This window comes from Aptenodytes patagonicus, chromosome 3, assembly GCF_965638725.1.
Source record: "Aptenodytes patagonicus chromosome 3, bAptPat1.pri.cur, whole genome shotgun sequence".
Classification (NCBI taxonomy): domain Eukaryota; kingdom Metazoa; phylum Chordata; class Aves; order Sphenisciformes; family Spheniscidae; genus Aptenodytes; species Aptenodytes patagonicus.
In genome coordinates this window covers 78121655-78147719 of record NC_134951.1, presented here as the reverse complement: position 1 = coordinate 78147719, position 26065 = coordinate 78121655, and the positions used below count along the sequence as shown (strand labels likewise).

General features: G+C 45.3%; 1 protein-coding gene across 2 annotated transcripts in view; it reads right to left on the bottom strand.

Moving 5' to 3' along the window:
* The window catches only part of FNDC1 (fibronectin type III domain containing 1), a 47052-nt gene extending 37721 nt beyond the window's left edge, over positions 1 to 9331 (bottom strand). For both annotated transcript variants that reach the window (XM_076333924.1, XM_076333925.1), the window contains exons 1-5: positions 9210 to 9331; positions 7392 to 7490; positions 5448 to 5562; positions 4012 to 4199; positions 3247 to 3354 (exon numbers count right to left, since the gene is read on the bottom strand). In XM_076333924.1, coding sequence (XP_076190039.1) covers positions 3247 to 3354; positions 4012 to 4199; positions 5448 to 5562; positions 7392 to 7490; positions 9210 to 9264 — 565 coding nt within the window. In that variant the 5' untranslated portion in view covers positions 9265 to 9331. The remainder of the gene's footprint in view (positions 1 to 3246; positions 3355 to 4011; positions 4200 to 5447; positions 5563 to 7391; positions 7491 to 9209) is intronic.
* Between the last annotated feature and the right edge of the window lie 16734 nt (positions 9332 to 26065).

Sequence of the window (26065 nt, the reverse complement as noted above, 5' to 3'; positions counted from 1 at the left end):
ACTAAAATTAATACACTAGCAATGCACGCCAAGTCAACAGCTGGAGTATAAAGTACAAAGACATGAGAGAGATATATACACATATATATGTAGGTAAGCTGAACATTTGTTCATCTTAACAGACAAAACCAAATCACGTCAATGACCTAATGACTGAGACAGAATATGTTAGCTATACCTTTGTAAAAATATGTAAGCAACAATGCCCATCAGAGTGAAGTGTCACCAAGAGGAGCCAGATGACAGCCATGCATACTTCCAGAGAAGGTGTGGGGACATAAGAAAGTTACAGCACCAACTACTGTGCGGTTTGGTGTGCTGCACCGGGAGACCTTTTTTTGTTTCTGGACACCAACTAATAAAGGGAAAAAAATGAGTCCTCTGAAAAAGTTATCTGCCCTAAATCAGAAATAACAGAGGAAACCTACAAAGATAAAATGCACTGGAGGCAGAAAACATGTACGAACATTGCCAGGAGAATACACACTGTCCTACTACTTGTGGAAGTCTAGTCTGAAAGACTGTGCTAATGTTAGGCAGTGTGGATTGCTACAATCAGAATACCCGTGTTGTTACAGCTGACGAACCACAAGCAGATTTTAGACTTCCCAAGAGAAAGAGAAATTTTGAACTTACTGATTAGCTACCAAGATATTTGCAATCAACAACACATGATCCAGAGAATATTCTTCCAAAATATAACTTGCTCACAATGGTGGACAACACACAATTATGATGCTGACTGTAGCTATGTCCACAGCAAATAAGCATGTTAAAAAATTTTCTTTCCCACAGAAATTATTTGGAAGAAGAACAAAATGGTGTATTCACATAATTATCGTTCAAGACATCAGTATTAAAATCAGGTGACATTATTCATTACTATTAATTACTTTTGTATACTACATTCCCAACAGAGCCTTGACACAGCTATAATTGCTCTGTACTTTAAGACCCTAGTCATGCAAAAGCAGCTCTGCCAGTCCACTGTGGTGAAACTCTACCAGCTCCAAAGGCCGTATACTCATTCCTCAGCAGTGCTGGAGCCTGAGGGTCATCCCCATGAAAACACCAAAGCACTTACTTTAATCTTGGAAACAATATTACTGCAGTCAAGTATAAGTGTTTCCAGCTGAGTCTTTGCTTTAGAGGGGTTTTAGCTGTAATCTACAGGCCAGCAGGTAAAATTTATGCCTGGATGATTGAGGTTCTTACTCAGAAAAGACACTTCTACCAGGAAATAACAGCACTGCATATTGCCAAATGGTAGCAACAGCACGCCTGTCCAACAAAATCAAAATCTGAGCGCTTAACTATAGCCAGGGCCAGACACCACTGCAGACAGAGCAAAGCAAGGTCTTGTTGCCACTTAAGAAACTCACCCTGCTCTCACCTTTCGGTTTAGGATTACTGTGGTACCTGTGCTCTGTATTAGCTTTCTGTATTGAGAGCAAATTCACCCCTATAGGAATAATTGTAGACACGAAGAGGAGTCTTCCCGTTACACTCCCAAGCAGTGCAGGTAAGATCTCAGCCATGTGCAGGCTTCCCTTTCTTTTCGATCCTCTGTAAGAGGCATGGGTATCAGACCAAAACAGGGTTTTGAAAATAAATTCCAAGGGCTGCCAGTTTTCTCTCTCTACACAGATAAACACAATAATACTTGAGGAGTCACAGTGCCATGATGGGAAAACTCTAGAACATAACACCACCTTTAAAACCAGGAAACTTAATTTTTTCTGAAAACGAGCCCATATTCATTGTGTTAAGAAATAAACCATGTCGTCAAAATCAAGAAAAAAAAATCATCAATATTCTATATGCAAATGCATTTAATGCTCAGTTGAAAAAAAAAAACCCAATGTATTAGAAGGCATGATAAGCTTTGGATTGGTTTTTTGTTTTGTTTTAAGATACTTAAGATACAGAGTTGCTTTAATTGCAGAGGCACTGGTGTAACTTCTGGTAACTCTCAGATGGCTACTGAAGGGCATTTTCCCCCATTACTTTAATATGTGGTATAAATATATAAAAGGACAGGGTTGAAAAACAAAAGGACCAAAAGGCAAAAATTCCTGATTACCATGTGCTATCAAAACGACTATGAAGTGCTAATTCAGTGATTTCATTTAGCTAGTATAAATATAATTTTTGTAATTTATTTAGTTTAAAAATAAGACCTCTCCTGTAACACTTCATACTCAAGAAAGACAGTGATATACTAGACACGTATAAACGTTCAGCCCTTGAATATCAGGTATCTTTAAAATGATTGCCTTGGATGAATCATCTAAAGATCAGCAGACAAAAATGGACAAAGGGCTACAGACTGCTCAAAATTAGGAGCAGATTTGAAATTTCAGATAATGTCCCTGCATAACCCTACTTTAAGAAATAATCATTCTTGGACACAATTGCAGCTCCATTGAAGTAACTGGCAAGACTCCTACTGACTTCAAAGAGGAAGGAATTCCACCACTGCCCTGAAGAATACATAAAGTAGGTCTTGTATGCAGACACAGTACACTTCCCTCCAGGCCAAAGGTTTTTTAAATCCTGAGATGCTACAGTCCTGATAAGGCACCTCCAGAAACTTGTGTAACTCGAGAACACAATCCCGTCAACCACTGGAGAAGGGGAGCAGCCAAAAAATCAGCCTGTTCATTTTCAGAGGGAAAAAGGCAAAAAAAAAAATCCCAGAAAGCTTTTTTTTTTTTAACCCCTATGCAAGTAAATAGCCACTGATAAATTAGCTTTATGACCATGTACAATAACACTATAGTACACAAGGATTATGCATGATATCTGTTGAGATCACTATTTGCGTTTGCTTCTTAAGCTGAGGCTTTCCTTCCGCGATAAACTAGAAATAAAACACAACATAAACCCAACTCACTTTCTTGGCAACTACCCAACTTTTCCTTCTTCACCTAACTGTTACAAATCCTTTGGGAAACTTCCTTCTTGAGCTCCATTTCGACCTGCTTATTAAAGGAAGAAGAGGTAAGCTTGCACGCGTGACACGCCGGGAAGCTCTGTGACATCCCAGGCACGTGGTGACGATGGCTTCCCAGCAGCGGTGCGGAGACGCTGGGCTGGAAACAAGAAAATCTTGCTTGGGTATAAGCCATTAACAAGTGAAAAAATCCTGGCACAGTCAGCAGTTCCAGCTTGCTGCGGAGCGGCAGTCTGGCTTCGAGAAGACCAGCTCCTTGAGGGGGTTAAAAACCAACGGTGATGACTTACCTTTGACTTTTCCCTCACTCTCTGGGAGAGCATCCCAGGATGCTGCTACAGAGGTTGGTTTCCCCTTTAGTGGCCAAACATCCAAATTTTCAGGTGCGCTGGCAGGAGCTGTGAAACAGCCATACACAGAAGAGGCAAGTAAGAAAAGTTGACCTACACAGCATACACCTTTTGCTCCTTCTCATAGCAGAAATTCCTATACGGCCATTTCAAAGATAAATGTGAAGCGCACACATGGCTCAGGTCCATGCGTGCCTGTATTACATCTCTGTATCAGACTCCTGTCATGAAATTTTATTCCACACTTTTAGGAACAGGCTGACTGCATGAGACTGCTACTGTCACTTAGCTGGAACGATGTGGTAATTTGGTTGTTATGGACCATCTCCCTGTACCAAAGGGGCCCCACGGCTTCTCCGTGGTGGAGGCAGGATTTAAATTTGCTGCCCACAGAGAGGGACGGCAGCCAGGCTGCTCCTCCCAAAGGAAGGGGCACACCCAGCTGCAGGGGTCCAAGCTGCGGACCTGTCCCCCAGAAATACCCAAACCACCTCTCCCTGTTCTCATCATGCCACAAGAGCAGTCCCGGTGTGCTCTCCAGGGCACTGCTGCAGAGACGCAGGCAGCAGGACTGAGGCTTTTCCCATGTTCCCAACCCTCTGCTGCCCCAGGCAACCACTTATTCTGGCTTTCCCTCAAGTCAGCCCTATTTCACAGCTTAAACCCTAAGACATGCATCACCCCAAGGACCTTTTGAATGCATACCTGCCTCCGGGGTCCGTTGGTAAACAGACACACTCCATTTGCCTTCCTTTTCTCCCTCCAAGATTTGGACGGCAAACTCGTACATGGTGTCTGGCAGCAGATTCTCCACCAGCACCCGCCGGTTGGACACCTGCTTGTAATCCCACCTTGCTGATTCCCCCTTTTCCCGATAGCGAACACTGTATTGCCTGGGATTAGAAACACACAAAAATAAAAATTCACCTGTCAAAACTTGCATTAACAGAATCAGAGAGAGACAGGGCTGCTTTCCCCTCGGCTAGCCTGCTGGGGCTTACTGGGGAAACTACCAAAATGCAAAGTACCACCACCACCAGCACCAAGAGACAGCATCTTTTAAGCATCTGCCTTCCTCTAACGGAGTCTGACTGCCTTTGCTCCAAGGGATGGACCGCTCTTTCCAGCCCCTTACTCAAACCACCTCCTGCCCCGGGGGGAAGCCACAGGGCTTTCCGAACCAAGTCAGGCATCCCAGGGGGCTCTACGCCACCGTCCCGCCGCCCCACGGCTGCGAGCATGGCCGGACAGCTGAGAGCCCCTCGCTCCCAGAGCAGTGCTGGCGGCTCGGTTCCCATGCGTCTGCCCAGATAACCACTTCCACAACGAAACTGAGAACATCTAAAATTACCACTTCTCCTGCTGTGCCACTCGGGGCGTTTCAGCCCCAGGTTGCACAGCCCTTTGCTGTTCCCAGGCTGAGCAACACAATCCAGTGCTTTCAGACCTTTGGTAGTTTCCAGCCCGTTTCTCTGTTTATTTTGGTCTCCAACTGCTGTGGCATGCTTCTGCGAGCCAAGCTCTCCCACTCACGGGAGACCCCGACCTGCTCAGCCTCAGCTGCACCGGGTTTCTGGAGGGTCAGCAGATGCAGGGGGCACTGAGGGGCGTCTTTCCCGTTGCAGAGCGATGCTTCCTTCACCTACAGTATGGTCATCTTGAAGCTGTAGTCTGTTCTGACAATCCAACTCAACATCTTGCCTCCGCCTCTCTGCAGTCTGCGCCCTGTCCTGTGCCCCATCCCTACCCCTTCTTTCCCCATGCATGCATGGGGATTTGTCGACCATGGTGATATACCAGCATTTGAATACCAAAAATATCCCTGGTTGGTACTGACAACATTCAGAAGGGATCTAAACCCCTGTAGTCCAGTACTTAGACCTCTAAATACTAGAGATCAGGGCGCAGGGAGGCAAGGAGAGTACATCACCCCACATCCACCCATGTCAGGTTTCTAACAGCTTCTCCGAAGCATCCCCTACCAGCCACTGCCACAAGTAGGGATATGCAAATTCCTACACCCTAAACTAAATTATTCCCAAAACCAACTGTAATTAAATAAATGAAAAAGCAATCAGTAGTGTGCTGGCAGCAGTTCACCTTCAGTATGCATTCAGAAAAGAAAACACAGGGCTAACTACCTATTTGCTGCAACCTTCTGTTTTTCATACAGTGGGTCTGTCCAAGCAACAAGCACAGACTGAGAGGACATAACTCGAACAGTTATGTCTTGTGCCACCTCCACCTCTTCCTCTTCTGAAATGGCAAAACAAAACAGCACATCAATAACAATACTGGAGTTCTCATAAAAAACAGTAACTGTCTTCAACTGATGTTACAATAGACACACAGCACAGATGAGTAAGAAATACAGCGGTAGCGGAAAACCAAGTACATTGATGACTGATGGTACCCCATGGAAACATCATTTCTTCTGTTAGTTGTCTGCTTACAAGACCAGAGTACTAATACATTCTACAGTCCTTCAATATTCTATCAGTCCCCAAACTGTTACTTACAGAAAATATCTTATTAACATACTGACATTCATCGTCTCTGGCAAATTCACTGCTAGAGCTGCCTGGAGAGCAGATATTTTGCCTTATGAAAAATTTTGAGGTTTTAAAATTTTGTTTCATTTTGAAGGGCAATAAAACCAGGGACTGTCAAAAATTCTTCACAAGGGAGAATTCCTGCATATTTTACATTTTTGAGTGCTTCCAACAGGTTGTTTGAATTCAGCTTCTCAATTTTTTATGGTATATAAGGCAAAAATTTAAAAAAAAGAAAAAAAAAATCATTGAAGTGGGCTGTTTTGACATACCAGAACATCTTTTGCAAATAATTTACAAAACTTTAAAATTAAATGAAACAAATTTGATTTTTTTGAGGTTTTTAATTTTGATGAGGCTCCTTTTTCTATCTGTCCATCAGAGTTTTTCCACTGTAGTCTACCTACTGCCCCATGAAAGATTTATTACTCTTTCTATTAGTGTCAGGGTGACCATTCCCAACTCTTCCAGAGGCACAGAATGCACAAGGTGCAACTTTCCAACCCAAGTTTTACAGAGAGTAACATTGGAAAAATATTGATGTCTCGGGGAAGGAAAGGGGACAGTAAACTCTGGAGTACAATTTCATTCTCTAGGGAGCTTACTCATGTATGACTGAAGTCCAGGAAAAGATTGCCCTTCTCTTCAGCGGGTGGTACATTACCCGGAAACCCAGCACTGCCCCCACAGAAGGCAGGCAGCAGGGAAGCACATTTTGCTTCTTCCAGTCAGATTTTTAATGCAGACAATTCCAGGTTTTCCAAGCCAAACAGCTACTACAGAATAGTGGCTGAGAAGACCCATCTACTACTCACAAGTGGCTTAGGGGACCTATTCACAAAGTTTTGCAATGGGAGCACCTGAAGAGAGAAAGTGAGCATGAGAAGTGGATGGCATCACCTCCCCAGAAAAGGTGTGAGGTGGGATTTCAATGCACCATGGTTCCCAGTTCTGACAAAGGAGTTCTCCATCACCATCAAAATATCCGAAACGCTCTGCCACCCCCAGGGCATTCTCATCGCAATGCAACAGGGTGAGAAAGCGGCGCTGGCAGGGAGATGACTCAGAATCTCGCTCATCCTTTTTAGCCTTGGCAGCGGTATGTAACGCCTTCTTTCCAAAAGAAAGTGAAAACTTTTGCTGACCGGGTTTAGGCTTCTGGGAATCAACCCTTCAGAAAAGGGGATGGAATCTGACAAGAAGGCATACCATTGTGGAGGCCCTGGCTTTGATGTAATCAAGTCTTCTCATGTGGTTATGGCAGTGCATAACGTTTGCCAATAGCTAGAGAGGAGGAGATTAAAAAAAACCAAAAACCCCAACAACAGAAACCCAACCAACCATGTTGCAGAGTTGTATCATTTTATTAACCCTGCTTGAATTAGAGAAGCAATCAGAGCATCAAGCTCTTTAACGCACAGAGAAAAATCTAGCAGCTCCAGCACCAAAAGACTTGCAGTCTAAAAATCACAAAGCTATCTCATTGTGTTCAAATGTCTCCATGAATTGACAGCAGATGTGAAAGAAACATACCTGTGACTTTTCTTTTAGTTAAAGATGACCTATAGACAGGTTGGCTCCGTCCTTGGGAGCTCCTTGATGGCAGTGAAACCACATGAACTGACTCAGAGGCTGTACATGCAGGGAAAAAACAGAGGCTTTCCTGTAACCTTTTTCATTGAAAAAAAATTTTAGTCTTTTCAGGCAGAACTCTGTTTTATTCTTTTCTGAGATACAAAAGGAGAAGCTTACTTGAAAGTTAATTTATTTAGAGTCACAGCATTTATGTCAGAGGGTTCAATATGCATGCAGTAAGAACAGTAAAGTTGGTATTTTAGAAGCAGAAAAGCAAATTATTAACATGAAAAGACCATTACAAGAGTCCTATATTCTAGGATTGAGTTCTTCTCCCGATAATTTGATTATTTAAACAACACTTGTTCTCCATCTTTAAAAAAACATAGTATAAAAGCAATGAAAACAAGAAGTAGATGCTCCAAACCATTTTACACAGTATTTCTCATCAAGATTAAGTTCATTACTGAACTCCCACTAAGTCTGTGACAAGACTTCCATTGGCTTCTGTACTGCCTGGACAGGCTCTCAACCTGCAGAGCAGTGGTATGTGCTAAGCATCAAACAAACAGGAGAGCATCTCCGACACGTACAAGTTTTGACCCTGTCACCTCGGCACACATGCCAGAGTGTCCCCTGCGCAAGCAGTGCATAGAAAGATGAAAAAGTGAATACTAGAAAAGGGACGAGAAATAAGTATGAGATTCCTGTTAGGAAAAGGAGGAATAACTGATAAAGGTGACTGAGGAGTTCCCTCTCTTTGGAGAAACGGAGATAAAGATGTGCGTTTAATACAAAACCCACAAAGCAGAAGGGGAAATTTACATTGCAAAGCCAGGAATTTTGGCAGCCACGTCTGATTTTGGAATCATTACCAATTTTGTAACCCAAGACCAGACTATCCGTGGGACAGGCTTCCAGCCTACAGGAGAGATTTTGAGAGAAAGAAGCCTAACCTCCAGCAAACACACCCGAACAGCACAGGAGCAAAGTAAGACTCATGAGTGCAGACCTAGCGCCCGCTTGGGCGAGAGGAGCTCAGGCAGCAGGACAGAGACAGCTCAGCCACGACACAGGCAAGTGACACAAATAGTGCAAAGGGAAATGCTCAGCCTCTGGGGAAATAAAACTGTTGCAAACCCCATTGATACTGTTAGATGGGAAACCCTTTAAATCAAGGGCAGGTGATCTAGGGCACGAGTGCAAACCATCACAGCACGGTAGGGCAGGGAGCACAGAAGAGGCCAACCTGACTGTCTCAAGAGCCCTTAGTGATCAGGACCTCGTGAAGGAACTGGAGAGAACATGGACACACGAGTGTAACACTCTAGTACGGAGCCCAAGAAACAGTTTTAATGGTAAGCATGGATACATGTAATTAAAGCATTAATTTTTTTCTCCACTGGCCTGAAATAATGTAGGGACACAAAGTGTAAGAGGACAAGAAACAATGGATTTCAGAGCGGCCCCACCGCATGCCAGGAGAATCTGAGCTATGGCTCTTCTCCCCAGCCCTTCCCTCTGCTATTAATATGAGCAACTCGCGCATGGTGTCTCTTTAACACAGCATCAAGTTCTGCTACGCTTTCTACCCTGCTCATCGTATTTTTCTGTTAAGAACATGTTACAGAATGCAACTATAGCAAGCATTTTCATTTATAGGAAGAAGTCATTTTGATGGCTACAACAACATGCGATCTGTGATCACCTAGCAGCCACAGGGGATTACAGAAGTGTGCTAGCTCAGCTAAATGCTATCAGGGAAATCTGACTCACCTAGTTTTCTCACTTCCTGGTTTTGTCGCTCTTGCAGCAGCGGAGCATAGCTCATCCTTCGGCTGCTCTCTCCATACCCACGGAGGTAACCTTGGGATCTGCTGCGTGGACCCCTGAAGCTTGCTCCATAAGGTGGCTTCCACCGAAAAGATAACTTGCTGTCTGGAGACTGGGTACGCACTCTCAGAGGTTTGTTTGGCACATCCTTCTCTTTAAAAAATAAGCAAACACACACAAACACAAACCCCATCACAGTTATTATGAAGCACGTGACATGTATAGCAGCCCACATATGTCTGTTACAAGCACATCTGTTAAATAACATCAGACTAAAGGGCATCATTTTATCATTTTTTAATTTTGCTATAAAACCCAACTGCAGTAACAACAAGTTTTCCAAGCGGGATGTACAATACTCAATAGTGTCTTTTCCCAGGCTCTTCAGACAGACTCATGCAAGACACCGAAAGTGAAAACATATCGTAATACAAGGACTCCTGCCAGAAACTGGGGATGTCTTGTAGCTTTCCTGTTTAATCTTTTCCTTTTTTTTTTTTTTTTTAAATCCCCTTTCCCTAGTTTAGGCACACCAGTACATTATTTTTTTGGCAAGTGCTAAAGGTCAGTGTAAAATGAAGCACGGAACCGTTTCACTATTTTTAAACTTTCTTTTAGAAAGCAATCCACATTAAAAGCAGGTTCTCTTCTCCTAAACCCATCACTAATGGCTCTGCTCTCCGACATCCTCATATTTAACAGGTCTGTTCTGCACATGCTTCAACTCTTGACTTCCCAAACTCCCATTATACGATCCCTTGAGCATCCAGCACTGTAACAGGTACCTTATGCAAGTCGTTTATTTTTACATTTGCTGGCAAGTCGGCAGTGTTCTTTTAAGAAGTGACACTGATGCAAGGATTACTCAAGCAACCAGTTTGGTTGCCCTGAACAGCATCTCCAGTTTTTGTGGCATTCTCCATTGCGTATGACCTGCACCATGCTACTGCGCAGGCTGCAAGCAGAGCAGACAGCAGGAAGAAAGGTGCTGGCAGCACCAGCCATGACTGAGATCTCCCACACTTGTAGCGATTTTTGCCTCTCATCTTTTACATTTCGCACTCAAAGCAGGTCTCTCTCAGTCTCTTCTAGCAATGCCATTCCACCAAGCACAAGGTTGCGTGAACCTGCCAGCACAGAGGTTACACGCTGTATTCAAACCCTCTCACTCGCTGGCTAAGCCAGTCTTTGCAATCACAGCAAGGTCAAGAGAACAGGAGACTGGGACCACAACAGCTGCCAGAGACCTAGACAGACAATGAAAGACAAGGCACCAAAGTACCCCCTGTCAGAGCAATAGTGAGATCCTCTTTCCAGCACCAGTGCAGGAGCTCATATTTATTCATGACAGCACTTAAACATGTTACTTTAAGTATGTATTGATGTCTGCATGTCCCTATATATACCGAAAGCAGTTCCTTTTCCAATATTTCTGCTCAGTGACACCTTCTATAACCAAACTGCTCACAGGTCTGGATCTGCTGACAAGGTTGCATCTTCTTACACACTCCCAACAAACGTTCTTCTATTAAATTACCCTTTGGAAGGGATCATAGCAACTCTCAAAGCTGTTTGCACAGCTTGTCTTGAAATCCCTGTGAGAAATGCAAGGTTTCAGTGCTGATGAGGTGTATAACATATGTAGAGAACTGCACACTCCCAGGGAACTCTGCTTTTCTACTGAAACACTGGGCAGCAGCTCAGCATGGTAAACCTTGCCTTTTTATTTTGCCTACAGAGAGATGGATCATCAGTTTAAACACATGGACTTTGGCAGCTTCTCTCTTCTGGCTGCTCCTCACCACCCCAGCAAAATGAAGCAGCTACAAACCCAGATTAATCAGCCAATTAAGCTGTTTTTACAGATACTTTGTGTTGCCAGAGCAGTGTATACTAGCTGGATCACAGCAGTGGATCTGGTCCTGAGTGTTTCACAAGCAATAAATGCTTTTTGCTATACAATAAATATGGTTGCTTTCATGAGGATCCCTGACCACTTTTCAAGGAACGTTCTCAGTCACACACTCTATTAAAAAATCCACCTGCTCCCACACAGTTTCTTTTTCTTGCTCTCCTGAGCAGTTGCTCAACACAGATTTCAAAAGCCCATTAGTCACTGATCATGTAGGCACACCACATGGCCTTCATTCACAGCACCACCATGGAGAACTGAAAGAGGGCAAAATCCAAGTTGGAATGGACCCCGGAGGACTCTTCTCAACCTCCTGCTCAAAGACAATCTCCAACAATGCGTGAGGCCAGCTCTGGTTTTCCCCAGCTCAGTCTTCAAAACCTCCCAGGATGGAGACGGCACAGCCTCCCTGTGGACCTGCTCCAGTGCTGCACCAGCTGCCTAGGGTGAAAGCTTTTATCATAGAATCATAGAATCGTTTAGATTGGAAAAGACCTTTAAAATCATCATGTCCAACTGTCAACCTAGCACTGCCAAGTCCACCACTAAACCATGTCCATGAGCACCACATCTACATGTCTTTTAAATACCTCTAGGGATGGCCACTTAATCACTTCCCTGGGCAGCCTGTTCCAATGCTTGATAACCCTTTCGGTGAAGAAATTTTTCCTCACGTCCAATCTAAACCTTCCCTGGCACAACTTGAGGCCATTTCCGTTTGTCTTATCGCTTGTTACTTGGGAGAAGAGACTGACACCCACCTTGCTACAACCTCCTTTCAGGTAGTTGTAGAGAGCGATGAGGTCTCCCCTCAGCCTCCTTTTCTCCAGGCTAAACAACCCCAGTTCCCTCAGCCGCTCCTCAGAAGACTTGTTCTCCAGACCCCTCACCAGCCTCGTTGCCCTTCTCTGGACACGCTCCAGCACCTCAACTTCTTGTAGTGAGGGGCCCAAAACTGAACACCGTATTCGAGGTGTGGCCTCATCAGTGCCGAGTACAGGGGGACAATCACTTCCCTAGTCCTGCTGGCCACACTGTTTCTGATACATTTTCCTAATGTTCAACCCAAACCTCCCAAACAGCAACTTGTGGCTGCTGCCCAGCATTACAGCGTTACACATGGCTTACCACCACCAAGAAGCGGCTTCCTTGCAGCCCCAATCAAGTAGCAGTTGGCTGCTGTGGGATGTCGCTCTATCCTCCTGTTTGTCAGACTGAGCCAGACCTGCTCCTGCAGCCTCTCCTTGTAGCCCACGTGCTGTAGGTAGCCACCACCTCCCTAGATCTCAACATCTCTCCTGAGCAGCCCAGCCCTGGCTAGAGGAGAGTAACACCTCCCCTTGACCAGCCACGCTCTCCCTGGTGCCCGCGGCTTGCCAGGCTGCAGCGCCAGCACACCGTTCGGGTTTCCTCTCGGTGGCCCTGTATGCCACGGAGCACTGAGAGCCTGCTGGCCCGGGGTGGCTGGGAGGGACACTGCAGCCCATCAGCTCTGCTCCCTCAGTCAAAGCCACAGCTTCCAACTGGAATTAAAATAGAGAGTTGTAAGGGACAAAGGATACAAAAGGAAACAGCTCAGCCAGAGAGCCATATGGAAAGTATTCAATTTAAAACAAATGTGGCTTTACGCAAAGAGAAGTTTATCGACCCTAATGCTGAATGCAGGGGATCAGCTGAGATTTTAAGACCAGGGCTTTCTAAGGCTTCGATTACTTTCCTCACAGTAGCACCACACTTTGCTGCCCATTGTTCTCCTTTCACTAGTTAGCTGCAGTTTCTATTTATCTTTCCTTGTCACAGTTTGACCAGCAGGAATCTGAAGACATCCAGGATGGAGCTATCAGAAAATGGTTTAAATGGTTTTGCTGGTAACTGCTAATCCATCAAAACCAGTATTTTTGTGTGAAGTCTGTGCCAGGCTTGACAAGAAAGGGATTTCTCATTAAAAACAAAGAGCAGCAGAAGGAGCTTGCCCACCCCGCTGCCCACAGCCCGGGAGCCATCAGCCTGGTCTGGGATAAGGCTGAAGGCCCTAACCTCAGCCACACAGAGGAAGAAGGTGAAGCTGGGCTCACGCCACCTCCTACGAGCACCTGCAGAGCTGCTGTCCTGCTGGGCTCAGCCGCACCGCAGGGCCAGCGCTCCCCAGTCAGGACATTTCCCACTCCTTAAGTCCCCCATGGGACAGCAAGTCACTGTCTCCTGCTGCCACAGGCTCTGCACCTGAGCACTCTCCTGCCCTGGTCTCCTCCTCTTGTCTTGGCTCCAGGAAACAGTCTGGATTTCCATGGGGAGAATAACTGTGGGACTGTGGAGGTTGAGCAACAAGAAAAGCTCACTGTGTCCTAAGGACCAGAGTTTGGTCCTGCTGGCCAGGCTCATTCATCTTCAAAAAAACCCCAAAAAACCAAACAAAAACATTGTCCTAAACGAGCTACACTCATCAGGGAAGGGGTGGGAGGAGGAAGAAAAAAATCCCATGCATCGTTTAAGTCATTCAGTTCCCAAAGTAGCCCCTTCCTGTGGGGACACTGAACTGCCCAGGAACAATAGTCTTGAACAGTTCACAGCTAACGAAAAAAGAATTAGAAGATGCTGTCACCACAGGTCAAGCACTACGAGGACACATCCCATCACCTTCCTCATCACTAGAATCCCATTCACTGCCCATCTAGGTGCTGGATGTGAACCTGGAGATGGCAAGATCTGAACCTGCTCAAGGGACTATGCAGCGGATTTTTTGCCATGCTGGGCTAAAGAAAGCAAAACCTCTTGAAAAATGAAGGCATCATTTCAATCCTAGACCAAGGGAGACAAGAAAGGTCCAAGGAAAGGGGTGTGGAGAGGAGGAGTTGAAACAGGGGAGATGGAAGTCAGTGAAAGAACTACTATAATAATATTAAAGGTGACACGGAAATAGAAACACACATGGAAATCTGATGCAGACAGGGAAGAAACGTAGTGCTGAGACTGAGAAAAGGCTAAAAGTGAAGTAGCATGGGTGGAAATGAGACAGAGCTGTAGCCACTGGATGCTGAGCTTCATCCACCTTCAACAGGACCTTGCACAAATCCTCCAGCCTCCTCCAAACAGATTAATGTGACAATAAAAATTGCCTCACTTAAGCACAAACATCCACTAGGTATACAAGTACACCAATCTCAGCAACAGTGGTGTGGAGATCTGTAAATAAAACCTCATCCTCTCCAGAGGGAGAAAAGACACATCAGACCGTATCTGGGAGTTCGCACTCTCAGCGATGGAGGAAGTGGTAGATTTACCAACAGGAGGACCAAGCACAAACCAAAACCCCAGTATCTTGCTCACTACCTGGCATAACACATCCCCGCATCACAGGATGCGGGGGATACATTGCACTGCTGCTCACTCCAGCATCAATACCACAGCTCCATCCAGGCCAGCTGAGTCCAACCCAGATAAATGGGCATCCAGAAATGGCCCAGGACATCGTTCACTTTTAGGGCCCCTGAGCAGTGGGGAACATTTCCACCGCTTCCCTAGGCTGCAGTCTGATCCTGCCAGGCATCTCTCCCTACCTTTTGCAACAGTCTAAACTTGGGCAGGTTGCCTGAATCCCCAGCGGAAGATGACCCTAATGGGTCCCAAGACAAGATTTTGGATCAGCGCAAAAGCTGCACAGCTGACAGCTACTACAGTGCCTGTGGTTTCTCCTATCAGAGACAGTAGATATGACCTTTATGAAAGCATACAGGACTGCAGCTCTCTGTTCCCCATTTAACACCTACTCTGGCACACCAGGAACTCAACTGGATTTCAGCAACCTCTGGATGAGGTCCCAAATCAGTAGCAATAAAAAAGCTAAGACTTCAGATGCATTCACTTCCAACCCCTTTTTTCTTAATAAATTTTGGGAACAGCTACCAAGTGCTTGATGGAACTGAAGGCTGATTCTTCCCCATCTCCCCACTATTTGCCCCTGTAAATATCACTAAGATTTTTTTCACTTTTGGTTCCAAAACTGATTTAACAGTTTTCTGGACCTCTGCTCTGGCCAAACTAAATCAACTGGTAAACATCTTCAGACCTCATCTAAAGAGCTACCTGCAATTAAAATCAAATCAAATCCTTTTCTATGTTCTGGAAAATGAGAAAGAGTCACTCCCTTGTGCTCTCTTCAGTGCAGAAATCCAACATTACCTACAGCTGCAGGAATTTGTGTATAGTATCTTGGCCCCAAAAATGCAGGGCTGATTAAAGCATCGATATTGACTTTTCACAGTTGAAACATCCACTAGTATTGCCAAAGTTTCTGTGCATGTCAGGACTGTGGGAGAACATTTTGCAAATGATGTAAGCCCAGAGCATGGGGTCTAAGCTGAGGGTAAAACATCCTCTAAACAACCACACAAGGAGGCAGCTTGCACTTGCCAAATCACACAGATTCTTCAGAGGGCCTCATCAATTATCTAGCAAAGGAAAACACAAAATAGCTCCAGAAGAAAAGGGAAGTACTGACCCCTAGTAATCAATCTACAACTGGGTAAAAATATCCCAAGCAACTCAAACCTATTAAGATGTAAGTGCAAAAAAGTAGTTGAAATATGAGGTCACAAAATATCAGGCACTTCAATTTACCACCACAAGTCTAGGTACAAAATGTTTGCTTTTGCCTTCCCTAGTCAGCAAAAATTTTTCTACATTTTCTTTCTATGTGCCATTACTTCAGGACTGGAAAACCGGACCTGTAAAATATGTTCTGCTGCAGAGAGGGCACATATTTGGCACAGTCAGTAGACAACATTCATATAGTCTATAAACATCTACCAACCCCTCTTTTCACTTCAGGCAGAAGTTTGGGAGGCTAAGCACAATGACACAGCCATGGGCAAAGTAACAGCTTGAAGAGAGAAGCTGTAGCTGCTTAAAGATAACGAACTCATCAGAAAGGGATCAACTGCCTTCATTAGAAAAGGCCAAAAATGCCAGCTGGCAAATGAAATCCTGTCATGGGCAACTTTACCAAAAATCATCATAGTCTACATTGCAACAGCAAAATGGTGGGATTTTTTTCTCATTTTGTTTTGTTGGGGGGGTGGTGTTTTGTTTTTTATTATTATTTTTATTTTAAAAATTAAGTTCTAAGCATCAAATGAAACTGATTGGCACATTTTATTTAGTCTTCCATACTGTTTTGTCTGGTAAAGCAGCAGTAGTCTCAAATCCAGGGTATGGAGTCATAGAATCATAGAATCATAGAATCATTGAGGTTGGAAAAGACCTCTAAGATCATCGAGTCCAACCGTCGACCCAACACCACCATGCCCACTAAACCATGTCCCTAAGCACCTCATCTACACGTCTTTTAAATACCTCCAGGGATGGGGACTCAACCACTTCCCTGGGCAGCCTCTTCCAATGTTTAACCACTCTTTCAGTAAAGACATTTTTCCTCACATCCAATCTAAACCTCCCCTGGCGCAACTTGAGGCCATTTCCTCTCGTCCTATCGCTTGTTACTTGGGAGAAGAGACCGACACCCACCTCGCTACAACCTCCTTTCAGGTAGTTGTAGAGAGCGATGAGGTCTCCCCTCAGCCTCCTTTTCTCCAGGCTAAACAGTCCCAGTTCCCTCAGCCGCTCCTCAGAAGACTTGTTCTCCAGACCCCTCACCAGCCTCGTTGCCCTTCTCTGGACACGCTCCAGCACCTCAACGTCCTTCTTGTAATGAGGGGCCCAAAACTGAACACAGTATTCGAGGTGCGGCCTCACCAGTGCCGAGTACAGGGGCACGATCACTTCCCTACTCCTGCTGGCCACACCATTTCTGATACAGGCCAGGATGCCATTGGCCTTCTTGGCCGCCTGGGCACACTGCCGGCTCATGTTCAGCCGGCTGTCAACCAGCACCCCCAGGTCCTTCTCTGCTGGGCAGCTTTCCAGCCACTCTTCCCCAAGCCTGTAGCGCTGCATGGGGTTGTTGTGGCCGAAGTGCAGGACCCGGCACTTGGCCTTGTTGAACCTCATACAGTTGGCCTCGGCCCATTGACCCAGCCTGTCCAGGTCCCTCTGCAGAGCCTTCCTATCCTCGAGCAGATCAACACTCCCGCCCAACTTGGTGTCATCTGCAAACTTACTGAGGGTGCAGTCGATCCCCTCATCCAGGTCATTGATAAAGATATTGAACAAGACCAGCCCCAAAACTGAGCCCTGCAGAACACCGCTCGTGACCGGCCACCAACTGGATGTGACTCCGTTCACCACAACTCTCTGGGCCCGGCCGTCCAGCCAGTTTTTTACCCAAAAAAGTCAAACTGCTCAGTTCATTCACCCTCCTCAAAGAGTAGATCCCTGTCTTAAGAAGTCCTTAACTGCTCCCTAAGCACAACCAATTGTCCTCTGAGGTAATAACCTTGCACCACTGCCAATCTACAAGAGCAATCCAGTGTCAGAGGTGGGCAACTCAGATTACGAACACCCTGCAGCATCCCTCCCAAAACCCACCACCAGGGCTAGAAAAGTACCTCAGCCAGCTGTGGTGCCTAGATCTCTGAGCTATTTCTTTGCGATATAACACTCCTGTATACCATGCACTCTCATAAGTGTCCAAGCCCTACCACATGAAGATAGCAGCTGTACTTGTAGCAAAAAATGATAGTGAATAAGTGAACAGAAAAAAAGAGGCACTACATTTTGATTCTTCAGCTGGCACCTCTAAAATTAATTCCATTTGTGAGGTAAGACCCTTTGTAAAACATCCACACTCCTAAAACCTATTGCATCGGCCTCTCCTAAATGCAATTGCTTGAGTGGTGACACTCAAGTTCATAGCACACATGGCAAACACATCCTAGGGCACCTCTACAATTGCCCTTGTTTGGCAACTTGTGAAACCAAGACAGGCATCCGCCCGGGGTGCAGAAAGACTGAGGGACGCCAGCCCCACAGGAGGCACCAGGGAAGCTGGGTGCAGAAAGCCCGGTGCTCAGGCTGCAGTGTTCATGTACCAAGGGGTATATCATGACCAGCCCTTCACCAGGAAAAAGAGTTTGTTTTCAAAAATACTTTGCAACATAATCACCTATCCCTTCTTCATGCCCGCAATGGGCGTTGTTTTCCACATGGTGCTCTACCATCTTCCAGCAGGTAAATCACTTTGTGCATTGGCTTTAAGGGTTGGGACAATTCCGATACACCATTTTATTTTTTCACCTGATTTTAAATAGATTACGAAACAGAGTGTATTTGAAAAAGGAGAAAGCAGAGCTTTACTAGCAGAGCCAGGCATCTAAAGCTCTGTAGTCCTTTGTGCAACTTAAAGCTTTCAATCCAGTTGTTATTCATGAACAGGAAAAGAAAAATGGCATTTTACCATAACTGAGCAGCACAAGGGAAAGAGAACATCCCACCTTTCTCATCCAGCATTCCACACAGGGGCAGCTGCTTTGCTCCTCGCCTTCACATGCTCTCACTGTTACCTATCTCCATACAGCTATCGCAAAGCCTCATCAGCAGAAAAGAAGAAAGAGGACAGACAAAATACCACAGGAGGATATTTGTTTTCCACCCAAAAATTAATGCACCGTGTCACTTTGGCAAAGTATTACTGGATTATTTTTTTTTTAAGTTGACGGTTTGATCCAAGCTCTGTTGAGAAAATGGGAGCAATTCCACCAGCTTCAACGAGGGCTGGATCGGGGCCATCCTGAGGAGGGTTCACTCTGCAAAGACATTTCCTGCAGTCGGTGAGCCAGCTCAAACAGTGCTGATGTGGCCCTCTGAACCGAGATGTGCTGACTGCTCGAACTCCAGAAGACTCTGGGCTCAATGATTTACTTCAGACCAGCCGTGGCACAGAGCACAGCACTAGGTCTAGCGGGGCTCTTCATAGCACTGCAGCAGTTAACACGTGTAAAAGCATAAGTATACGATCAGACAAAGTAGGACTGAAATGGAAGAACAAATCCAGCCTCAGGCTTACCGGGTTGGTAGGTCCCCTAGCATTTTAAAACGCACAACATAGGGACAACAAACCTTGTCCCTATGTGGGCTGATCAACTTTTTTAATGCCACTAATTTATACACTCCGCATCAGATCTCCTCCTGGAAATGAGCCAATCAGTTAAAGCAGTGGAGGCAAGCGACACATAAATCCTTTGTTTCTCGCAGAAAAAAAAATAATCGCTCAGCACATTTCCACACACTTCTGCTTGGCGCAGAAAGCGGGGACTGGAACACTTTAGTTCCTGCAAAGCACAATGGAAAGTGTGCCATAATTCACCGGGCTCCAGCCAGGAGTTTTGGGCAGAGGACCAGTATCCAACGGTAATGTCTCATTTAAGCAAAGCGATTCATTATACATCTGTAGAGGAGTTACCTGGCATCCGGAGGACATTCTTTAAATTGACAGCGTCAACAGAAGTTTCCAGTGCTCCCTTTGAAGAGCCCTCTGAATGCTAAGCACAGTAGGACTAGGGCATTTTCCAAACTTAAGAACGTATTTCTACACAATTAATACATGTATTATGACTTAAGAACAACCAACAGTGAGTTATTGAGGGCTTCACATTCTGCCACTGATGTCCACGCACAGGTTTCCTTCTGCATCAGCGCCCTTTGAAGGGAGCCCACCGAGCCTGGGCTACCCTCCTCTCTCACACCCGCTGCCTTTGGACGTCTCCCGTCCAGGCTTCTCCAGTGACCAAACCACCATGGTGGTAAAAATCCCCAGCAACCTCAAAGGGGCTGTGAGAGCACACTGCAGCTGTGGCCCTGGTCTGCAAGCGTCCATCCGGGCTGTTGTCCAACAGCTGCCTCTTCACTGAGTTGGAGGAAAGGTGGTACTGGAGTGACATCACCTTTGGGGGCTCATTCCGGGGACAGAGCAGGCGAAACCAGCTGGCAAAGGTGCGGGGATGCACTGACCGTGGCCGACCTCACCTCCGGGCTGAGCTGGGGGATTAAGAAGCACTCCTGCTATAGGGGCAGGGGGGCAAAGGGGCCACAACCAGTTCATTTCAAAATACTTTCCATCACACATCCCCTTCTCACACCCCGACCCTGGTCATTACCTTCATTCATCCCATGCTGGCAGAGCAATCATGTTCAAAGTCAAAACTAGTCTGCGTCCTCCTCTGCAAGCTTCACATCTCCACTGTCAAACACATGCCCTAAAATGAGATGTTTTCCTAATGGCTTGACAACAGTAAGCTTGGAGGACAAGGCAGAAGACCTGCGAGCGGTACGGCTCTGTGGGATGCCACAGCATCTGTACGGACAACAGTTTCATCCCTGCCTTTCCTGACGCATCCAAAATGATAGATGTACATACTTTTACTATGATAGTATCCACCAGAAAAATCATTCCAAATACTATTCCAGACCATGAAAAAGAGCCTGGTAGCAGCTCCATAAATCATAATAACAATTTAACATTTACCCTCAACTGACTTTTTACGTAACTAACCCACCACATGAACAGGCTTCCACGAGCTCTGCTGCAGAAACAGTACTGGGATGTTCCCTCTAATGCAGGCAGAGGACTTGACGTTCCCAGCTCCCCTGGGACAGACTTCAGCAACACTCTGGGGACAAGACCGCAACTTTAACTTGGAGTTTCCTGAATTTCTATTGTTTAAGGCTTTTTAACACTAACATTTGTGAAAACTAAGATATACATATAATAATAAAGACATTCTAGTAATATGCATGTGCTTGCAGGCTTAACATTTCCCTGTAGTTATATATACATGGATATAAAACATATTTATGACTCACAGATGAAATTTAGAACAGACAACAAATGTTGGAAAAATCAAAAAAAGACACTACAAAGAAGTAAAAATCAAATGGAGAATATCATGCAAAGCAGTAGTATTCAAGACAAGGATCTGGTGGTTGTAGTTGCTCACAGATTAACCAAAATAACAATGCGATGTCATCCAAAAAAATCAATATAATTCTGGCTGGATCAATTGGAGATTATTCTACTCTACTGTGCAGTGAAAACTCACTGCCGTAAGAACTGTGTCCCATAGTCAGTCACTATGTTTTAAGAAAGATACAGGCCCACTGAGGAAAGTCAAGAGGAGACTTACAAACACAGTAAGAGATTTAGAAAACATGACCTCAGAGCTCAAAGAAAGGAGAAGCATCACAGCACCCAGGGACTGAGGCACTATGGGCTGTCTCTGAAAACGTAATGCCAAATGGATGCTGGAGTTCCCACAAGGAGCACTGGCAAAATCTTTGCAAAGAGCACTCCCTATTGAATCCACGTATTTTCTGAGGAGTTACCAGCAGTCTTCTACTCTATACAACACACCCTATTCCTTAGATCTCCTAGGGCAATGCAATGTATTCAGGAAGTTACAAAAATACCTTTCCTTTTCAACAGCTCTTGTTTCGATTCCATATTATCTACCGACAGTAAGTTCCACAGATACCCTATGTGTTATATAAAATCCTAAGTCTTCTCACGGGTTCCAAAAATACAGTTGTCCACTTAAAGAGTTGGTCCTCTCCTTTGTGTTGTACAGGGGTAGTTAAATACAAATTATTTAGTTATGCCCTTTACCACATCTGGTACTGGTGACTCTAAGCCTCTTCATTTCTTTCCTCGGTAATTTTTTGGGAGATTTGCCCTTTTTCCTCTGCAAATTCTCTGCTTAAAGATTATAGCGTTCCAGGCTTACCGAAGATGGTCTGTCTCTCAAGCTGAACATGATTATCTCATGATTAACAATTAGCGCCTCTCTGAGCTAGCAAAACCAAGCTGGATCCCAAGGGACAAGCACAGAAAGTGTCAGATTGCTTTTCCATACTATGCCCTACAGGGACCTGGAACTGACTTGTACGTGGTGACAGAGAAGTCACTCCCTTCCAGTGATTTATTGGGTTTTAATTGTCTGTCTGTTCTCCCTAAAGACTGTGCCCTTGGTATCTTGCTCCCAATCATGATGTTGCTCAATTAACTCTGCTAGTGTATTTATACAGCCAAAAACTTCAAACTGCAAGAATAAATCAGTGGCCATATTGCTCATCAGGCAAGTTCAGGCACTACAAAGAACACCAGCATCAAAACAATGAAGTGCATGGTCACTGCAACCACACGTGAGGAAGAGACGACAGGTATCTGGTTTGCACATTCCAGGGCAGGACGTCCTCCTCTTGTCAGTCACCATGAGGACAGAGCCGCTCTCTAACCCTGCTGCCTTGTAGGTCTGACTGGTTGGCTTGAACTGTCATTGCAGGAGATGGAAAAGCTTCATTTGTATCAGTGTGGCCATCCGGAGCACATCCCTTGGGAAGGGCTTGTCAGCCAAGACTCCCAGACAAAAACAACGATGTACCAAGCACAGAAACACAGGGATGGATTAAAGCCCACCTCCGGTTACCCGCAGAATGACAACTACAAAAGGCATTGATAATGTCTCACAAACAGCCAGCATGACAAGGGGGTAAAAACATGACAGTTGGCAGGGAGAATTGAGACTCAGTAAGTTATGCTTTGCTGCATGCGTAAACCAAGCAAGAAAAAATTCACGGGAACAGTTCCTCCAACTGGGCCCAGAGCAGTAACAGCAAAAGCCATCCGTTCTGAGCCATACAGCTCCCAGATTCACCACTGATATAATTTTAAAAAAAGGAAAGCTTGTATTTTCCATCTTTCCCTTTCCACACTCTTCTCAAGAGATGCTATGGAGAGCTATGCCTTAAGAAAAGCCCCTTTGCTTTATTTTACGTAATTGTGTCACTACAGCATGTATTTTCACTTATGATCGTCACTTGGAGACTGACGTTTGTCTCACAAGCACTTAAAAATATCCCTCACCACATGCATTTGAGTTCTTTGATTCAAGACTTCATCCAAAGCTCTTTGGTGCACTCCCAGCTGAAACCTTGGTAGCACCCTCTGTCTCCAGCTTATTTTGAAACCTACTCCCACTCTGGAGGGAGAGGCATCAAGTCATTGCTCCTTCAGGTCCATCAAGATGACAAAAAACCCACCCCGACAGTCCAGAAGAATCGAGCAGGAGGCTTGCGAGCTCTCCTGGCTGCACGGCTCCAGCCCCCAGGGCTCCCTGCTGCCACCCACACAAAGCGTGTGGCCTGGGCTCCAAAACACATGGTTTACATCAAGCCACTGTTTCAGTTCCTGGAGAACTACAGCCCACTGTTTGACTCAGCAGCCGCTTCTGGAAGAATAAAACATGAAACCCATTCCAGCACCAGGCCTCCTGAAAACTTACAAGCATAAGGCAGTGAGATGGAGATGGATGGATATAGCATAGACTGTAAAATCAGGTACAGTATGTAGAGCTGTAACTCTTCTACAACAAAATCTTCAATTGCTAAGAGAAAATGGAGCGACATTTAGTGAAGAATGTACTTTGTATGTCATAAAAACTTCAATTGTTCTCCACTCCCTAATAAACAAAAAATGGGAAAAGCTGAACGTTTGGCAGACCCATTTCACAAGTGTTTTTAAAACCAGCTACTTCAAAAGCAGCATTGGAAAGTGGCTTTTAAACCTGCCACTCGAACTATCCCTTTGTCTAGATACATCTCCTCCACCTGGCTGTCTAATACTAACTCACGTTGGTATTACTCTGTTTTTCTTGCTAGATCTGCTCTTTCTAATTTTCTTTTGGGATTCTCTTCAATGCACCTTTCAAGGACCTGATACTATTAGCTTGCTTAAATTTGAAGTATTTGAAGTTCTTCATCTGGCGAAAACAATTTTATTTCTGGTGTATTGTTCTCTTTGACATGGCTCAACTATATCGGCCAGAGGTACTGCCAAAATGACTGAGAACGTAAGGACTTGTCTTTCCATGCAGGACAGAGCCACAACTCTGACTCCAGCTGTTCCTCGAGAGTCCAGCGAACAGTCACAGGATGAGAGCACAGCTGGATTAGGTGGCACCATCAGCAGAATTAGGCTTACAGCCTTTAAGCTTTTGATAACAAATAGATGTCAAACCTATAATATTTGAGTGATTTTCAAATGTATATGCAGGTATACTTTTAATCTTTGTTTACTGACTTTAAGTCTAACCTTTTCCCACCTTAAAAGTGGAAGGGGGTAAGGAGGGACTGGACCTCTGCGGTACTCCAGGTTTGACACAAACCTCCCTGGCTTCAGTGGAAACCTCTACTTTATCATGCCTGTCACTGGAAATTTGGGTTGCAAGAAGGGGGACTGGCTGATTTAACAGAAAAGCAAGTTTATAGCAAAGCTAACCTACTTCTTTTACATCGTCCATATGACAAAGAGAAATAGCATGAGCTGTCAACAGGCCTGATAAAGTCATTGATCCCAACCGATTCCTCCACGCACATCCCTTCAGTCCCTCATCCTCAGGAAGAAGGGAATATTAGTGTTTCTCCCCCAAGATGCACCTGAGGTTTCCCAGTGCTGACACTGCACCGCCCCGCAGGACTCCTGGCTGTCTCAGCTGGCGGCTCCTGTGACGCTCCGACCCTTCCTAGGGGGCAAGAAACTCACGTTCCTTGGCTTCGGTGGACATTCAATTGCAGAAATAGCACAAATACCAACTTACAACATCTTAAGCCAGTTTCTGAGATAAATCAGAGCCTAAGGGCACTTTAAGTGGTGAGGTTTGAATTTAATCTGACTGCCATCACAAACATGACAAAAGCACACGATAAAGTTAACTGGGCTTGTTTTCCTTTAGATAATCCTTGTATAGGCTGTTCTCTAGCCCTAGTCAGAAGTTCAGTGACGGGAAGGAAACCTGCCTGAGAAAATCAGAACGTGAACCCACACCGAGCAACTCCTGCCGTGGCAAGACATTGTCTGAAACAAAACACACCCCTTCAAAGCTTGTGGCTTTCCACGCTGTTTTCATGACTGTAGTCTCCACATTATTTTCACCTCCAAGTTGTTCTTGTTTTCATATTCACATTCTTTATTTACTCAAAAGTGAGGTAACTTCTGTGTTTCTGACAGTCTAAAATCAAGCATACAGTACCTCAAAACCATGTCAGGAAAGTAAAGAGCAAATATAACATTGCCACAAAGCTAACAGACCTACAATTTTGGTTAGTCTCATCTTTAAAATCAGGGTCACCTGACTCATACTGCTTTTTTATGCATATTTTGCTGTCAAATCAGGCATTGAAAATATACTGTCCATTGAAGAGAAGAGGTGGACACCACAGAAGAGAAATCCACCACACAGAGCTGAATACTTGGAAGCCACATCTTTCCTGCGACATTCCCGACTGCCACTTGCAAGCGTGCACCATCCTTACGCACTTCTCACAGCCGCCTCTACAAAGCCTGGGGCCTTTAACTTCATTGGCCCTGGCTGCACAGTTTAATCGATGTTAAAGCAGCCCGTTGGTATCACAAGAGGTAACACTTTCCTTAGTGGTGAGAAAGTGCCTTTAAGCCCACTTCATATTGCTCTCTCTGAGCGCAGGAGAAGGTAGCCGAGGAAACAATCCCCTGAGAGATTCCCGAGGCAGCAGGATCCCCCTGAGAGACTCCACGGCTCCTCAGGGCAGACCCAAGGGCACACACACATGAGTGTATCTGCCTGCATGGGCAGGATCCATCTGTCACTGGTGCCCAGGGCAAACCCATGGGTTTCAACGGGCCCTTCCACTGCAAGCTCCTGGAAAGCAGGGCTCCCCTTTGCTCTCCGCTGCCCCAGTCTGCTGCTTGTCTCCCAATCAGTTCAAAGGCTGCCAGGGGCATGGGGCTACTGGAAGTGCCCCTTGGAGCCCAGGCAGGATTTTGGCTGCACAATCTGTGATGAGCAGCAACACTCCCATTCTCCTCTAACAACTTGGCAATTTTGTCCACGACAACAGCAGAAGAAGGCACAAAGATAACACAAAGCTTGCACCAGGATGGATAGCATCCCTCTTGTAAAAT